General features: G+C 32.8%; 1 protein-coding gene and 1 long non-coding RNA gene across 25 annotated transcripts in view; one reads left to right on the top strand and one right to left on the bottom strand.

The window, feature by feature from the left end:
- The window catches only part of LOC146400020 (uncharacterized), a 162,979-nt gene that overhangs the window by 84,412 nt on the left and 61,019 nt on the right, over nt 1–17,548 (bottom strand). The window lies entirely within an intron of this gene.
- Nucleotides 1–17,548, top strand: part of VWDE (von Willebrand factor D and EGF domains) — a 69,998-nt gene that overhangs the window by 26,279 nt on the left and 26,171 nt on the right. For 16 of the 24 annotated variants that reach the window (XR_014815880.1, XR_014815877.1, XR_014815879.1 and 13 more), the window contains exons 9-17: nt 122–195; nt 1,553–1,823; nt 3,847–4,055; nt 4,207–5,177; nt 8,370–8,506; nt 12,013–12,168; nt 12,292–12,396; nt 13,897–14,011; nt 15,620–15,870. Coding sequence is in view for 17 of the 24 variants with exons in the window: in XM_084977134.1 (XP_084833260.1) it covers nt 122–195; nt 1,553–1,823; nt 3,847–4,055; nt 4,207–5,177; nt 8,370–8,506; nt 12,013–12,168; nt 12,292–12,396; nt 13,897–14,011; nt 15,620–15,870 (2,289 nt within the window). In the remaining 7 variants the exon portion in view is untranslated. Of the gene's footprint in view, nt 1–121; nt 196–1,552; nt 1,824–3,846; nt 4,056–4,206; nt 5,178–8,369; nt 8,507–12,012; nt 12,169–12,291; nt 12,397–13,896; nt 14,012–15,619; nt 15,871–17,548 lie in introns of those variants that run through there. The other 8 variants (XM_084977142.1, XM_084977141.1, XM_084977139.1 and 5 more) reach the window with 2 other exon arrangements.

Genomic DNA, 17,548 nt, shown 5'->3' with positions numbered 1-17,548 from the left:
TTTCAATAACTATGATATAAACAGTAGTTAATTAAAATTCATTGAAAGTGATAGGAAATTTATTGTGTATCACTAAATAACAATGAATGACAATAATACTGAAAATGTCTTTGCTTTTAAGATCAGAGTAAAGGATGTCCCAACTGCTTACTGCTATTCATTTACCGACCCACATATAATTACCTTTGATGGCAGGTAATTTCCTGAAAATTTTTTCCTTTAGTAGTTTTTCTCTTGGATTCTGTTGTTTTGTTTAAATATAATAATATTTTAGTTCTTAGTCCTATTCCCTGAAAGATTAGAAAGGAAGGCATGTATAGACATCTCTGGTTTATTTCAAAATACTCATTTATTTGTGTGGAATATTTTTGCCCCAAAATCTAGTTCTTAAGTTGTGAAGCTGAATTTGTATAAATGAGGATTCCTAAAAATACTAATATTTAAGCTTGATGTCCATTTATTTTATTTATAATAACTATTAAATTATCTACTCTAGAGATAGGTCCTGTACTGTATTTCTACATGATACTGAAATAATCTTTAAGATTTAGGCAGAACATTAAAACTAACACAATTATTATAAAAACTAATCAATTCTAGTTCATTGCAAGGATACTCAAGAGAAAAACTATCACAGCCATCAAGAATACCTGAATATCTGCCTTTGGAACTTAAAATAAGCAAAATATCAAAAAAATATAAGCTACCTTGCTATTAATATCTGCATAAAAGGATTTAAACGCAGTTATACAGTTCTAGGGAATGCATGGTTTTAAGTCATCTCTAAAGAAATAATAAACACCTCATTGTTGAGTCATAATTTTCTTCATGATACAAGGTAATTTCTTCTTTAAAATAATTATAATGTGATCATTGTCAGTAAAATTATTCAATATCAGTGATTATATGTAGAACTCTCCAATAACAAATGAAACTCCAACAAAATTTGAAGAAGTATTGAAAAGTTATGGAAACTAATCCCACATACAAGAATCCACTATGGTTATAATTAAAAGCTTGGAAGTTTTAGTAGAAAAACCTCAAGAAAGTTTTACGGTGATTAATTTAATTTGTTAGAATTCAACAAGATTAACTGTGTAACAACTAAGTGACAGTACACATTCTCAGTACTAGAGGTATGGCAGTAAACAATACAAACATTCCCTAGCATCATGGAGCTTATTCTATTTGTACAGGTGGAAAGAAATATACACAATTAATAAATAAAAAGTATAGTGTATCTGAGAAAATAGGTGCTATGAAGAAAACTAAAGCAGTGTTAGAAAGAAAAGGCTGAAAGGGGATTGAACGAATTGATGAAATAGAAGGATAGAGTAGTGAGGGAGATTTAAGTGTTTATCACCACTTTGTTTAATTCAGTACTCTAGAAATAATTTCTTGTGACATAGAAAGCTATTAGAATATAGATTTTTCATTCTTGAATCAAAATATATTGAATGCATATACATAAATTTAATACACACTTTTGGTTTGTAACAGATTGTCATATTTTATACCAATTCTTAATGCAGTTGACTTCTGTTAATGATAGGATGTATGATAACTTCAAGACTGGAACATTTGTGCTTTATAAGAGCATGTCACGTGACTTTGAAGTCCATGTACGTCAGTGGGACTGCGGAAGCCTTCACTATCCTGTGTCATGTAACTGCGGCTTTGTTGCCAAAGAAGAAGGTGATGTAGTTACTTTCGATATGTGCAGTGGTCAGCTGCATGAATCACAGCCATATTTATTTGTAAAGAGTCAAGATGTAACCAGCAATATCAAGATAAGTGAATCTTACTTAGGAAGAAAAGTCACAGTATGTATGATTTTTTACTATTAAAAGTATTTTTTCTTTTTAGATTTTGGATTCAAATATAAACTTTTCATCTCTATTAAGTTAGGAACCATTTGTCAACATTAGCTTTTTCAAGAAAATAGCCCTTTAATGAACACTGATGTTAGAAGGAATATCTACGCTTAATCACATATTAATAGGCAGAACATAGTTAACACTGTCAAATCTAAAGTGCCGTCTTTTCAAATTTCAGTATTATATAACTTAGTGGTTTATTCATAAAAATATTTTTGACAATGCTTAAAATGTGGTATACTAGGCAGACATGAAATATATAATTAATAATAAATATTCAGAAATATCTAGCCCATTTTTTGAAATGAATAGAGATAGTTCTGCCTCAGGAATAATATGGTAGATACATGGAAGAGATTATAAAATCAAGAAACAGATACAAAATTATATATTAATTAATATTTTAAAATAATACTTAATATCTGTGAGCTAATTGTTTGTATAAGGTCATCTTCCTTTCACCTTCCAAAAAAGTAAATACTATGTGAAATTTAAATGTAAGTGAAAGTAGTAGAAAATGTATGCAAATGTTTTTATAGCACTGAAATGAATGAGAATTTTTAATATAACATTATATATTTGAATTCCATCATAAAAAACCAAGATGCAGATCAAAAATTGGGAAAATATTTGCTACATATAAAACATACAGTTAATATAAAACTTGTACATTACTAATATATAGATAGCCCTCCAGTTAAGATGAGCAAATGATATAAATAAGCAATGCAAAAGAAATAAAACTGATAAATATGTCCAAATGTAGAAATAACCAACAAAAATATGAAAATCTCAACCTCATTAGTTAGCAAAGAAACATAGATCAAATTCCTCTCATACAATATTGACAAAAGTAGACAAAGTAGTGATAGTCTTTCCAGAGGACATACATATTTTTCATGTATAATAAATTGAACCTATGCATGTCATTTTTTAAAAAAAATTACTTTTGGAAATTTATCATGATTAAAATTAAGGATGTGAGTAACTCTATAATGTTCACTGTATTTCTTCTAGAGGGAAAAATTATGATTAATCAGTGATGAACAAAATGGTTTAACCAAAACCCTAAATATACTGATATCACATAATAGAACACCTTGTGGTGATGAAAATTTTGGAATAAATGTATATTGATTGACAGGCAAAGAGATTAATGAAATATAGGAGAGGTTTTTAAAGAATTTGCACCAAGCTACATTAACTACCTCAGATTGAGTAATAATATAAGGTTTGTTTGCTTTTAAAATGATTCTCTGTTATGAACACTTACTATTCAAAAAAAGGAAAAAAAAAAGGCTATTTTTAAATATCAAGCATTGAAAGGGGATGGAGAGTCAGAGGAACAAAGACAGGTAGTGTATGGTCAGTGGTGTTCAACACAGATATCAAAGTCCTTGAGCTGCAGAGGTCAGTCTTCTGTGGAGGATCATAGTTAGATGATGCAGACTATTAAGATGATTCAACGAACTCCTTGCTCCCATTCCCAACTTTGCAAGCAAACTTCTGCTATAATTTGGCTTCTGATTCTGTTTACCTACTATCTTCAGGAGTATACTGAATAGTCACAGGAATATGTATGCCACAGGAATTATATGTATCTGTGCAAATTAATTACAAGGCAGTCTAATTCTATATTAAATCAAGAATTATGAGAGACATTACTTGGTAAACATTATCCTCAACATTATTCTAGCTGTTTTAATTGTAAAAATATGTAATTTTTTAAAGAAAGGGATATAAACAAAATATCTCACTGGAAGTATCAATATGGAAATCAAATTTCAAGTCAGCCAAATACAAAAGTCCATTACTACGATGTGTAGCATTAAAAGGAAAGTTGTGATCTAAAGAAAATCAGTAGTTTATTTTCTTTTTATATTAAAGGAATAAATGAATTTATTTCTTATAAAGTCTTGTTTTTTGAATATTGGATATTTTTTAAACATCTTCTATTTCTGTATTTTAGATCTGGTTTTCTTCTGGAGCATTTATCCGTGCTGATCTTAGTGAATGGGGCATGAGTTTAACAATCAGAGCCCCCAGTTTAGATTATAGAAACACTTTGGGACTTTGTGGCACCTTTGATGAAAACCAAGAAAATGATTTCCATGATAAAAATGGGATAAAAATTGATCAAACTTTTAATAATCGTGTTGCTTTTATTAATGAATGGAGGTAAGAAAATAACTTGCTTTCACTTGTTATTGTATTAATATTTGACTTGAAATGAGCTGTGGGTGCCTCAATATTCTGATTTTTTGCAATACATTACTGCGAAAAGTGTTTTTGTCCAAATTACTGTTCTTTTCTGTTTTCTATCTGGAAGGATTTTACCAGGAAAAAGCATGTTTGACATAATGCCAGTTTCTCTGCCGTCACCTAGAAAACCATCCTTTTGTGGCTGCTCGCTGGAAACTACTTCACTATATCCATCTTCTAATCCTCTAGAAACTGTTTCTCAATCAGAGATTGTTTCAGCTTGCAAAGACCTGAAACATATCAAATTTGCTTCTTTGATACAAGACCTAGATGTCACCTCTGAATATATTAATTCAGAAGCTCTTGGCAGAGGAATAAACAAGCATACATCTCGAGAAGAAAATAATTTGGATTTCTTTCCTCATGAAAAAACAAGCCATGTGAACTTAACCAATCTAGATTTAAATTTACAAAAACATCCTGGGAATGAAAAACAAAATGCACTAAAAAGTGTAGACGAAGGGAGACATACACAGAACCAGAGTAATCACAGCCAAGAAATGAGGTGGGATCGACAAAACAGATGGAAACGACAAAACTTTTATGAGTTTCTTCCATTGTTTGCTTTCCAGAGTCTCAGCCAAAGTGACCTAGAAGAGTTTACTTACTTTTTCCCTGAGGACCACACTGAGGATGTCCACCCAGAGTTTGTCCCCACATGGCCCACACCGTCTGGCCTTACCGAATACAGCACGTTGGCCCTGTGTCAGGAGACTCTTGCCAAGTCTGGCATAGGAAGGCACTGCCTTGCCTTTCTTGGCAAGAGACTGGATAGTGTTATAGATATGTGTGTTAAGGATGTTCTCCTAAAAGATGATCTTAGCTGGGCAGAAGCAGGTGTGGCCCTTTTAGAAAATGAATGTGAGAAGAGGATTTTGGAAGAGGGGAAATATAACAGAGAAGAATACAGAAAGTCAATTCAAGACATTCTCTTGGTACTAAAATGCCCCAATTTATGTAGTGGCCATGGGCAGTGTATGGAATGGGGGTGTGCATGCTCCCCAGGTTTTAGTTCCTATGATTGCAGTGATTCACATGGTGAGTAAATACTCTCCATCTTTGATATTATGTATGCTATTTGATCATGAAAATTTGTTCTTTTTTATTATCAGTGTATTTTTAATTTTTTATTGAAGTATAGTAGATTTACAATGTTGTGCCAACTTCTGCTGTACAGCAAAGTGATTCAGTTATACATATACATACATTCTTATAATATATATACATACACATATGAAATTTTCCATCATTTTCTATTCCAGGAGGAAGACTGTATAGAGCTCCTTGTGCTATGCAGTAGGACCTTATTGTCTATCCATTCTAAATGTAATAGTTTGCATCTATTAACCTCAAACTCTCAGTTCATCCCACTCCCTTCCTACTCCCCTTGGCAACCACAAGTCCATTCTCTATGTCTTTGAGTCTGTTTATGTTTTGTAGCTAGGTTCATTTTGCCATAATTTAGATTCCACATATAAGTGCTATCATATGGTATTTGTCCTTCTCTTTATGACTTAATTCACTTAGCATGAGAAACTCTAGTTGCTTCCATGCAGCTGTGAATGGCATTATTTCATTTGACCATCAGTATCTTAACAGACTTTATTCAGATTATATACAGAAAAGAACCCAAATTATATCACCAATCAATACAATAATTTTCCAAAAGCATCTCATCTCACACAGAGTAAAAGCTGAAGTACTTATAAATGGCCTGTAAGACACAACATGATCAAGCACACAGTATCTTTCAAGACAATCCCTTACTGCTATCACCTCACCCATCCCATTCCACCTACTTTGGTTTCTGATCTGTTCCTTAAAACGATGGCTTCTCTTGATCTTAGGGCCTGTGCACATAGCTGGTCCCTCTACATGCAGAGAACAATCGTTTTTCCAGAACTCAAATTTAGTATTAAAAGGCACTGTTTATAATATTTTGCTAATTTTACTAATTCACTTACTTTTTCCCTATGATATCTAAATGGCACAAATTCTTTTGTCTCTCTATATTAGAGAAAGGTATTTTTAAAAGTCAGTTTGATTCTATTAACCATTAAACCAATAACATCTGATTTTCTTCCTACCAACATCAACGTGCCCTTCTCTATCTCAGTGAATGTAAATGTCATTCATTCCTCTAATGGTTCACATTATAAACTTTGTAGTCACTTTGACTTTTCTTTTTCAATCATGCCTCATGTTTCATCCATTAGCAGTAAATCCTGCTCTGGCTTCAAAGAATTTCATCTTTTTCCCTGCTACCAACTTAGTTGAAACCACCCTTCTCTCTCCTTGGAATATTATAGATTCTCTCAAAGTTTATTCTCCATGCAGAAGCTAAAGTGATCCCTTTGAAATATAAATCAGTATTACGCCTCTGCTTAAATTACTCTATTGGCTCTTCATCTCCTGCAGAGTAAAACTGGTAGATCCTACCATGTTCTAGAAGACCCTGTGTAAGTTTAGGCTCCTCTCTCGTTGAATTCATCTACCATTCTCTCCATAGGCCATTACTTTTCAGTGTTTCAAGTGGTTGCTTTGCTCTTCCTCAAAAGACCACACTTGCTTTGACCTCAGGACCTTTCCACTTTCGGCTCCCTCTCACTGGTGCATTCTACAACATATCTTCATGAATGACTTCCTTCTCTATCCAAGTAACATTTTATCATAAAATACTCCCATGCTCATTCTAAATAAAGTAGTTTTTATCATACAACTCCATGACCTTCATCACCCTTAATATAGTTAATATACTTTTTCTCAGTGATAAGCTTTTATGTGATACACTTCATTTTTTTATTTGTTTATATTTCATCCTCCCATATTAGCATGTGAATTTCACGAAGGCAGGGACTGTCTTGTTCATTATTTTACCTCCAATATCTAGAATAATACTAGAAAAATAGCAGTTGCTCAGTAAACATTTGCTGACTATACAAAGGAATGACATGTTTTTTTCATACTTTTTATAAATATTTTAGGGTTCTGAATACACATAACTTAGGATTTTTATACCCTATTGCTATTAAAGTTATTATATTTACTTAGATTTTGCTAGTATTTAGGAAGGTAGTGTAAGATTCAATTACTTTTTTTTTTTTTTCTCTTTTTTGACAGTCCTGTGGCATATGGAGTTCCTGGCCCAGGAATCAGGTTTGAGCCACAGTTTTGACCTACACCACAGCTGTGGCAACACTGTATCCTTAAACCCTCTGTGCCTGGCTGGGGATTAAAGCTGCATCTCTGCTCTCCAGAGACACCACCAATTCCATTGTACCACAGAGGGAACTCCTCAGTTACTTTTCATACTGCATTTATCTATTTTGACAACCAGACCTTGGTGACAGAGATAATGAATGATCTTACCAAGACCAGAACCAGAGATATAACCATGTGAAGGTCAGTTAACATGACTGCTAAAAGAAATTTTTTCTCCTGTGACTGAAAAGTACACCTAAGATTATAGTAGTATGTAGAATAGCAATAAAACATAAAAATATAAATAATATCTGAACAGCATCACAATTTTTTTTTTTTCTTTTTAGGGCTGTACCTTCAGCATATGGGAGTTCCCAGGCTAGGGATCAAATTGTAGCTCCAGCTGCCAGCCTACACCACAGCCACAGAAACACAAGATCCAAGCCATATCTGCAATCTATACCGCAGCCTGCGGCAACTCTGGATCCTTAATCCACTGAGTGAGGCCAGGGATCAAACCTACATCCTCATGGATACTGGTCGGGTTCTTAACCTACTGATTCGCAGTGGGAACTCCTTTGATAATTCTTTTCTAATGCTTATATTTGAATATTAAAAAGATTTTAATAAATTGCATTGCTAACTATACTATCTTATTACAAAGGCATTTTTCTATAATCAATCTAGATGTCACAATCCAAAATGACAAAACCAAAATATTGGCCATGATAGCAGTAACTTGTTAATATTTGTACTTTTAAATGGTATCAAATATTATTGAAACATTCATTAAACTGATATAATTAGGCACTGGTAGTATCTGTAATGCTATTTATATTGGTTTGAATAGTAGATAACACATTTTTTAATACCAGATTAACATGTAATAGTTTGATTCATGTGCTAAATAATATTTGGGGTAGACTTTAAAATATTAGTCTATGCACGCTTTTAATTGTGGCCTTGAAAATAATTAGGGTTTTTTTGAATTAAGGAAAATATGTCCTACTTTTTAATTTTTTCTCAAAGACAAGGTTCCTGAAATTATAGAACTTGAGAATGATGGATTCTGTAATATTCGAAAATATAACTGTATGCTGGTGAGAGTTTTTGGTCAAGGCTTCAAAGAATCACCTTCAGTTAAATGTGAAGTTACTAAACTGCAGGTATGTTAATTATAGTGAGAAAACAATTGAATTTATGAGTTACTCAGATTAATTTTTTTACATTAATTTAGAGTATCAATTAGCAACATAATCCCAAAGGATGTCACTTCCTCAGAGAGCTCAACAGGAAAATTATGAAGTTGCTTAACCTTAAAGCTTCCCTATTTGTTAAATTTATTAATCTATTTTATATAATGTCTATTGAGATACTGGCTATTTCAGCATAATAAGATATTAAAGTAATATCAAACTTGATATGTAAGCTTCTGTATTTACTGAAATGTGAAAACACAGAGAATGGAGGTTATTTTTTATCTAAGACAGAGTACATGAATTATAAGATATAGAATATAACAATTCCTTTTTACACACCCAAAAGTAAGGACTGATTGTGCTCATTCTTCATATTTCCCTTACTATAGATTTACTGTGGGAAAATTCCCCCCCTCAAAAAATATTGTTTTTTTCTTGAGACCACCAAAGACACATGATCACTCAGTTTGAACACTGGTATATCAATTTACACCTTACTTTTGATGATTATTTATATGGTTTTCCTTTTCTTTATTCTCGTGGGATTTTATTTTAAGAGAAGTGCTTTGAATTTAGAAAGTACTTAAACTACATGGATAAGCTGAAAACTAATAGCAAATCATAGTTTAGCAACTTTTTTATTTTTCTCTAAACTGATTCTGAGATTGAGAATTTAAGGAGAAAATAATTTTTGTATGTATTTATAAAATAGTTATACAAGAGAATTATGCTTATTTAAAGACTTTATGAGCAGAAGCTTTCTAAATGAGCCATGAAATATTTTAACCCCCATGAAATAATGACACACAGTAGAAAATGTAATATATATATAATTTCATTCACTTCGGTATCACCCGAGAGAGTAGTCATTATATTGTCCTTGGCAGAATAAACCATATGATACCACACAACAATTCAGTGATTTGACAAGAGAGAATTTTAGAGGCTTATATTCTCTTGGAAAGTACACTTTGTACTTATTTTCAGATATATTTTTTCCTGTGATATTTTTTCTCATACTATTTTCCTCCTCGAAATATCTGATAAATTAATAGTACACTCTGGAATTCTCTGCACTATACAGAACTATAGAAAGAAACAAAATAATATTCACTAGCCAAAAACAAATTTACATAGATTAGCTGTTTTCTTTCTCACTCTGTTTAGAGTGTTTATATATTTTATTTGTAATACGATTAGGTTTGTTTTTAAATATTTGTATTCCATTTTAATTTCCTTCATACTCTGGTTGATTTTAATTATATACTTACTTAGAAGGTGTTCAAAATTTATCATGCTTCTGAGAGTTAATGCCACATAGAAGGTAAACAGAGAAATGTTACTTTCTTCTCATCCCTACCTCCCTCTTCCCATTAGCCTTTTTTCTCTTCATTCCCATCCATCCTCTGAAGGTGACCATTTTCACTATTTTTTGGTTTATCCTGTGTTTATTTTGTACAAAAGAGCAGATAAATCCCTTCTTTTTTTACATAAAGAGTAGCATATTACAGATTCTCTTTTCTACTTTTGTAGTAGTAACTTAAAACAAGTTTTTAGCTAGAGATCACTTCTTTCACTCCCCTCAAAAGCAGCTAGGACTACACAGAATCCAATTTTTAAATCACTTACTTGTAGGATTAAATCCAAGTTGTTATCCTAGAAACAAAATGGCCCTTCTTGATCCAACTCTTGTATGTTTTTCAGGCTTGAACTTCCTGTGTTTGTGCTAGGAAAATCCTTTGCTGTTTCATGTATCATTGCCTTTGCTATTCCCTCCAGCTTTGCTGAATCACACTCTCCGTTTCTGCTCCCAGTGTCTAAATGGCAGCCTTTTTCTTTCTTTCTTTTTTTTTTTGAAGTCTTCCTTGACTGTGCTAGTTAGACTTAGTGGTTCTTTCTCTATCATTACACCTTATTTGAATCATGGTTATAGCAATAATAAAATATTTTGTTTGTCTTTTCCTTTGAGATCTCTTTTCATCAGGACATTCTCAGCAAATAAGATATTCACAAAATACTGATGAATGGGAAAGAAAGAGAACCCTATTTATTCCTCATTTTGGTAGGCTCTCTAAACAGAATGGTGGAAATAACTCTTCTATTCCCAGTCACTGCCAAGAGACCTTGTGTCCATCCAAGTGTCAGTTTCATGACTACCCTGAGACATTGTTATCAGTCTCCTCTGCTGGAAGAGAACCACTGATATATCTGCTAGGCCTGACAGTGCACATCCCCTTAAATATGGAGATGTGTTCCGGTGTTCATTCTTTCGATCAAATCTTCAACAAGATAGTTTCTACTAGCCACAGACTAATATGTTCTCACTTTCCTTTATTTTTCCTTTCTGAGCTACAATATTAAAGCATCAGCCTGCTCCTTTCCATTTTTAAGCGATAAAAAGCATTCTACAGTCATAAACTAAAAAAAAACTAAATAAAAAATTTTGTAATAAAACATATCCTTTTAGTTTTCCGTTTAGTTATATTAAGAAAATTATTCTTGCTTTTCTTCTTTAAATACCAATGCATTTCAGTATTGAAAAAAAGATACTTAAAATGTAAAATATGTATGAGATGCCACTGAGTTATTAAATAGGGTGAAGTGACTAAAATTTATGTAGTTTTGAGTTGCATAAATTCATTTGAACTAGCTTGAGCAAGAATGATATTTTGAGGATAGTGCATTTTGCACAGAATTAGGATAAGAATATAACTGCTCAATTCTCAGGAAAAAAACTTACACTTGGGACTCCATTTAACTCAGTATATCTGTATTTGTGTGTGTGTGTGTGTGTGTGTGGTGATTCTGCCTTTCTCTGTTGTGGCTTTATTTTTCCCTTTAAGTAGATCTTAGCTTTCTCCATATAGTAAAAAATGTGGCCATCAATATCTCATTAATCTTTTATCTTGCAACTCCAGCCACCAAAGGCAGACTGGCTCAACACAACAAAGTTAAAATATCTGAAGCAACTGAAGCATCGGCTTAGCTTAGGTCCACTCCTGGACCAGTCAAGTATAGTCAAGGAAGTGGGTCATATAAGAACATGAGAGGTCATGTGAGAAACATGTTTAGAGAGGCAGAAAGGGCAGTGTCAAGTAAAAGATGGGATCAAGAGAATAAAGGATTTTCTGGGTTCAAAATGATTCTGTTATGTTTAAACTATATAGCCAAATGTGTTTCTTCTTGCTACAAAAGTCTTTATATAGTGATGCATTATATGTGGCCAATATCGGTAACTTCTTTGATTTGAATTCACAAGAAATGTGAGTCATTAGATGCAGTTTACATCAAATTAGGATGCATATGCTTTCATTATTCTGAACATTACTATCAATGTCATTTTTATTTCTTCATTATACATTCCATTATACCAGCCATGTATTTTAAAGTTTACATTTTGATTGTATGTAATTCACTAGCAAAGCATTTCCATGATCTAACAGAAGTTAATTGCTTTCTCATTATGCTTTCAGTATAACAGCAGTAAATGGGTCCTTGGAGAAGCCATCTATACACATACTGTTTTTAGAAATAGCAGAACTGTTGATTGTCAGCTGCCCAGTAATGTTCAGCAATCTGGTGCCATGGCTCTGACGGGTGAAAAACCTATTGCAAAGTGGCAATTAAAGGTAAAAAAATATATATATGCTCATATTTATAAATAAATTCTTATTTCTTAAAACTTCATAATGAATTTGTGAAACTACCCTTAGAACAAATTATCTTATTATAGAACTACATATATCTTACAGGTATCTAATGACGGTTATAAATTCAGTAATCCCAAAATAATGATCATATATGATGGGGCTTGTCAAGTTTGTGGTCTCTATGAAAAGGACTCATGTACTATAAAGGTATATATCTTTTCAGTTATTTTTACATTTATAGTGTAAGTTTTTCACTTCCCATGCTCTTGGCATATTATGTAGGTTTTCATTTTCATATCAGAAATAGTAATAGAGAAAAGCCTTCCTTGAGTTTATGCAAGATTAATCAAAATTGTTCCTCTGCCCACAACACTTGTTGAAAGGGCAAAGAAGAGCTTCTACCTTTAAAAATTTTAAGTGGAAGGTTGTTTACTCCTAAAAAATCAAAAGAGGAGGTTCAGTTTGAATTTTAATTTATACGTGCATTTTTAAAGTAGTAGTAGTTATTTTCCAATAAAATATCATTTTATGGTTATTTAATATTCTTTTTGGCAAATGACATGCATTTGGATAGAGTTTGTAAAATGTGTGAGGCTAATACTTTCATAGGGAGTTTCTTGTGGCAACTAAGTTCACTGAACCATGCAAACATCCACCACTTGAGGGATTACATAAAAGTACAGCCTGAGCTGAATCTTCCCAGCAATACCCTTCTAAACCTATATCCAGTCTACTGAGTTTATCAACAGACTTCTTTTACATGTCAGCTGCTGATTCATAACTGATACCATGGATGTAATATCACTTGGCTCTTCAAAACTAAGAAGCATATCAAAAATATTTATGTATATGAAAATTTAACCATTATTTTAATTAAAAAGTTTTTTGAGACTAGCAATCGGATCATATTAATAAGAAATTTGTTATTGAAAAGTTGTTTAATTTTAATTTTCCACCAAATATTAGATTTCTACACGTCCTATAATAATTACTGTTAAAATGTTATTCACAATTGTTTTAACCTCTTGAGAATATTTTGTTCTTATTTTTGTGTAATGTTTTGTGTGATGTCAAAGGAGATTTGGTAAAATGAGAAAAGTTTATATATTCTAAACAAAGTTTGGTCTTCTTTCCAGGTTAAAAATGGTTGCTACATTTAAGATTATTTCTTAATCTTAAATCAGGATCTCTCTCCACTGATTTGTTCTGTGATATCTATTATCAAGTCTGGATAATTACGTCATGGATCTGGTTTAGTTTTGCCATGTTCAGAGGACTGAGTGGGCTCCTAGAGGAAGGGAAGATAGCTATAAGTCAGTATGGTTTCTAGATGTGCAGGGGAAAAGAGTCTGATTTCGTTATAAATAAAACTATTTTATCATAAGTTTAGCAATAAAAAGGCAAAAAGAGATCTTTTCTTCCAGGTTATTTCTGCACAGAGATCCAATTATATGTATTTTTTATTCCTGCCATATGGATCAGTTCCACAAGCATTTGTACATAAAGGAAATGATTTGTTTTCTAATATGCATTTAAGTTCAGGACATATGAAAAATGTTTTCTAATCCAAACAGACTTATAAAATGCATTCGTTGGAATAATCACCATATATGCTGCTATCCTTCTATGCATTGTGTTTTTTCTTTCCTAACACTAACTATAGTTGTATCTCGACTGGTGTTTTCCTTTTTAAAAAATTTCTCTTAGGAAAATGTTTGCATTATTGATGGACTCTGCTACACTGAAGGGGATAAAAATCCTACCAGCCCTTGTTCAATATGTAGACCTGAAATTTCAAAATTCACTTGGTCATTTTTAGAAAGTAAGTTGCTGTTTTTTAATCCAAATATTTCCTTCCTCTTTAAGATGGGTTTTCAAGTAATTTTAAACCATGAGTTATACAACTATGTTTAAGATGAACACTGTATAATTTAGAATTTTTCCTAACTGGATAATTTACTCTGCTGGAAGGAAATATAAGATGAAGTGTTTTATTTTATATAATTTCTATGACTATAGTACAATAGGGTATGATATTTTTACTTTAATATTTGATAAGGAATGCAAATTTATCCCTACCATTCTGTGACACTATGAGTATAATGTTGGACATGGATGATTTTTGGATGCTTTGTTCCACCCCCAAAATACCCAAATTATAGTCATATACCATATAATTTATTTACTTCCTTAAATACAGTTATGTATCATTCTACTTAGGTGTTCCTCACATGCTCTTTCTTCAGTCATAAGACCAGACCTGACACCATAAGATAGAACAAGATGTAGTTACTCCCTGGTTCCATGTAATTTTATCTAAGGAGTCATACAACCTTATATTTACATACTGCTTTGTAATGTCACTATGTATTTTATTTATGTGCAAATTTCATTACTGTTTTAGACTGTATGTCAGATGATTCATTGCTCTGGTATAAGATTCATGGTATATTATGAAGACAGTGGGAATTTGGGAAAGAATTTAGTACAAGAGACAAGGGAAACACATCTAACTTCTGAATTGGTGTCTATATTTTTAATGGTTTGGTACAACGGGTTCACAATGTTCAAATATATAAGAGGGTCTTGAATTATCATCTGTTCCAAGGCCCTTGTACTGAGATGTGAGGAAATTAAAATCAGTAAATCGTATAAGGATACAGAGGGGCAGAATGGGAGCCAGAACTACAGTCTCTGGCATCAGTGCATTTTCAATGCAAGCAGAGTGTTTGTGCCCAGTGAAATAAAAAAGGCTGTTCTTTCTGTTAAGACAGTTGTCAAAGAAGAGGACATTTTTTTACTATCACAATATAAAAAAGATGTTTTAAATCACTTCATGAACATAAAGGGAACGCTCACGATCTAGTTACATTCCAGTGTAAGAGTTTGGACCCTAGAAGGACCTCTGAGGAGCCGAGGATTGGTATGACTAAACGGTTCCCAATTATTATAGCTGAGGAGGCAAGTACTGAGAGGAAAGTTCAGGGGAGTCAAATGAACAATCCAGTCACTGGCAATAAGGAAGAAACAGAGAAAAGGAGGCATAAGGAACAAAGTAAAGGTGAAAAGAATAGATGGCAAAGAAAAAAGAGTGAAAGAGCAAGTGAGATGGTTGACATAGAAGTAATTTCAGACAGAAGGAGGAGAGGAATCTAGCTTGGGCAATGTAAATGAGTTCACATGTTTTATGGTATAATCAAAGTGCTGTATACACTCTCATAGCAAAGACTGAAATCTTGCACCAGTCAGTTTTACATTTTCTAATAATGGAACTGAATTTATTTAGAATGTTTTTTAAAAATTGAAAGCAGGTAATAGACATTTTAGAAGAGTTCAAAATTTATTGAAATGTCTGTCTCAGTGGGAACTCTCTGTATCATTCTTTTCCTTTTCCATACAGATAAAAAAATAAATGTTTTCTCTATTTCAGAAAACCAACCTCCAGTGATTCAAATACCACAAGCTAAATTACAGACATTTTGGGGTGAGAACTTTGTGTACCAGTTCATGGCTTTTGACCCTGAAGGCTTTGACATCCATTTTACCTTGGATTCTGGTCCTGTAGGAGCAAATGTTTCCTCTGCAGGACTTCTTATGTGGAAAACAGAGTCACAGACTCCCCAGCAATTCATCTTACATGTCAATGATGACTGCAACGCTGAAACTACAGTCATGATTGAGGTAATACTTATAATTGCATAAATGCCACTCAGTTAATTAAGAAAATTAATAACTATTTTAAATTTAAAATGTTTTTATTATCTTTACATTTTTTAGTATTTATATTCTCAATATGTGAAGAAAAACTAAGTTACTAAATATTTTATGGAAAATATTTTATGAAAAACTAAGTTACTAAATATTTTATGGAAAATTAAACTACCAAATTTTAAAATAATTTTTGTAAGAATTTAAAACCCATGAGGATAGAGAATTAATTCATGTCCATCTCTATGAAAGATCTGTGATAAACCTGAGATGGGTCCTTTTAAGTGAAGGAATCTTAGATGTTGAATTAGAAATCAAGATTATAAATATAATCACTGAGCTGTACACTTGAAACTAACACAATATTGAATTCAACTATATTTCAATTTAAAAAGATTATCCAATCTCTTGAGATAGACCAGGATGGAAGATAAGAAAAGCAATGTATATATATATTTTATATGTACATATATATAATATATGTGTGTGTGTATGTATATGTGTGTATACACACACACACACACACACATGGCTGGGTCGCTTTTCTGTACAGCAGAAACTGGCACAATATTGTAAATCAACCATACTTTAATAAAAATTAATTAAAAATAAAAATATTGTAATATAAGATTTGAAATAGCTAGTTGCAAACTATATTTTAATTTTTTGTACCCTATATTCACTTGAAACTTGGGGACACTTTTACATAGAAGTAATAATATTAAGCACAGCTGTGTACCTTGTCATATTAACCAGATAATTCAAGTGAGTGGCTACTCTCTAGATTTTGAGATAAGTCAGGTGATTCACTACTTTTCACTTTAAGGATATTTTCCCAAATGCTCCATTTGCATTATAGAAATTGATCATTTTGGGAGTTCCCGTGGTGGCGCAGTGGTTAACAAATCCGACTAGGAACCATAAGGTTGCGGGTTCAATCCCTGGCCTTGCTCAGTGGGTTAAGGATCCGGTGTTGCCATGAGCTGTGGTGTAGGTGGCAGACGTGGCTTGGATCCTGTGTTGCTGTGGCTCTGGCATTGGCCGGTGACTACAGCTCTGATTAGACCCCTAGTCTGGGAACCTCCATATGCCACAGGAGCGACCCTAGAAAAGGCAAAAAGACCAAAAAAAAAAAAAAAAAATTGATCATCTTGTAACATTTTAAAAATGTATCCCAAACACTTATATTTGGCTATGCTCTTGAGAGTGGGCATAATTGCCTTATTAAACTGGTTTTTTTGTTTTTGTTTTTTTGCTTTTTAGGGCCACACCCATGATATATGGAAGTTCCCAGGCTAGGGGTTGAATCAGAGTTGTAGCTGCCAGCCTACACTACAGCCACAGCAATGTGGGATCCAAGCCGCATCTGTGATCTACACCACAGCTCACAGCAATGCCAGATCCCAGGCCCACCAAGCAAGGCCAGGGATCAAACCCATGGCTTCATGGATGCTAGTCAGATTCATTTCCGCTGTACCACAACGGGAATTCCTAAACAATCTCTTCAAATACTACTTTACATTAAACATATATATTATAAACATGTATTGCAAAATGTGTGATCTGGTTCTACCTGCAATTAACATGCATGCATTTTATGACGCCTAACATACAGGCATAAACTGAGGATGATTCATGGCAAAATAAATCC

Source organism: Sus scrofa, chromosome 9, assembly GCF_054392235.1.
Source record: "Sus scrofa isolate SSC_HxYL_T2T_F1_AM1 chromosome 9, Sscrofa_HxYL_maternal_Yorkshire_Landrace_v2.0, whole genome shotgun sequence".
Taxonomy (NCBI): Eukaryota; Metazoa; Chordata; class Mammalia; order Artiodactyla; family Suidae; genus Sus; species Sus scrofa.
This window is presented reverse-complemented; position numbering and strand designations above follow the sequence as displayed.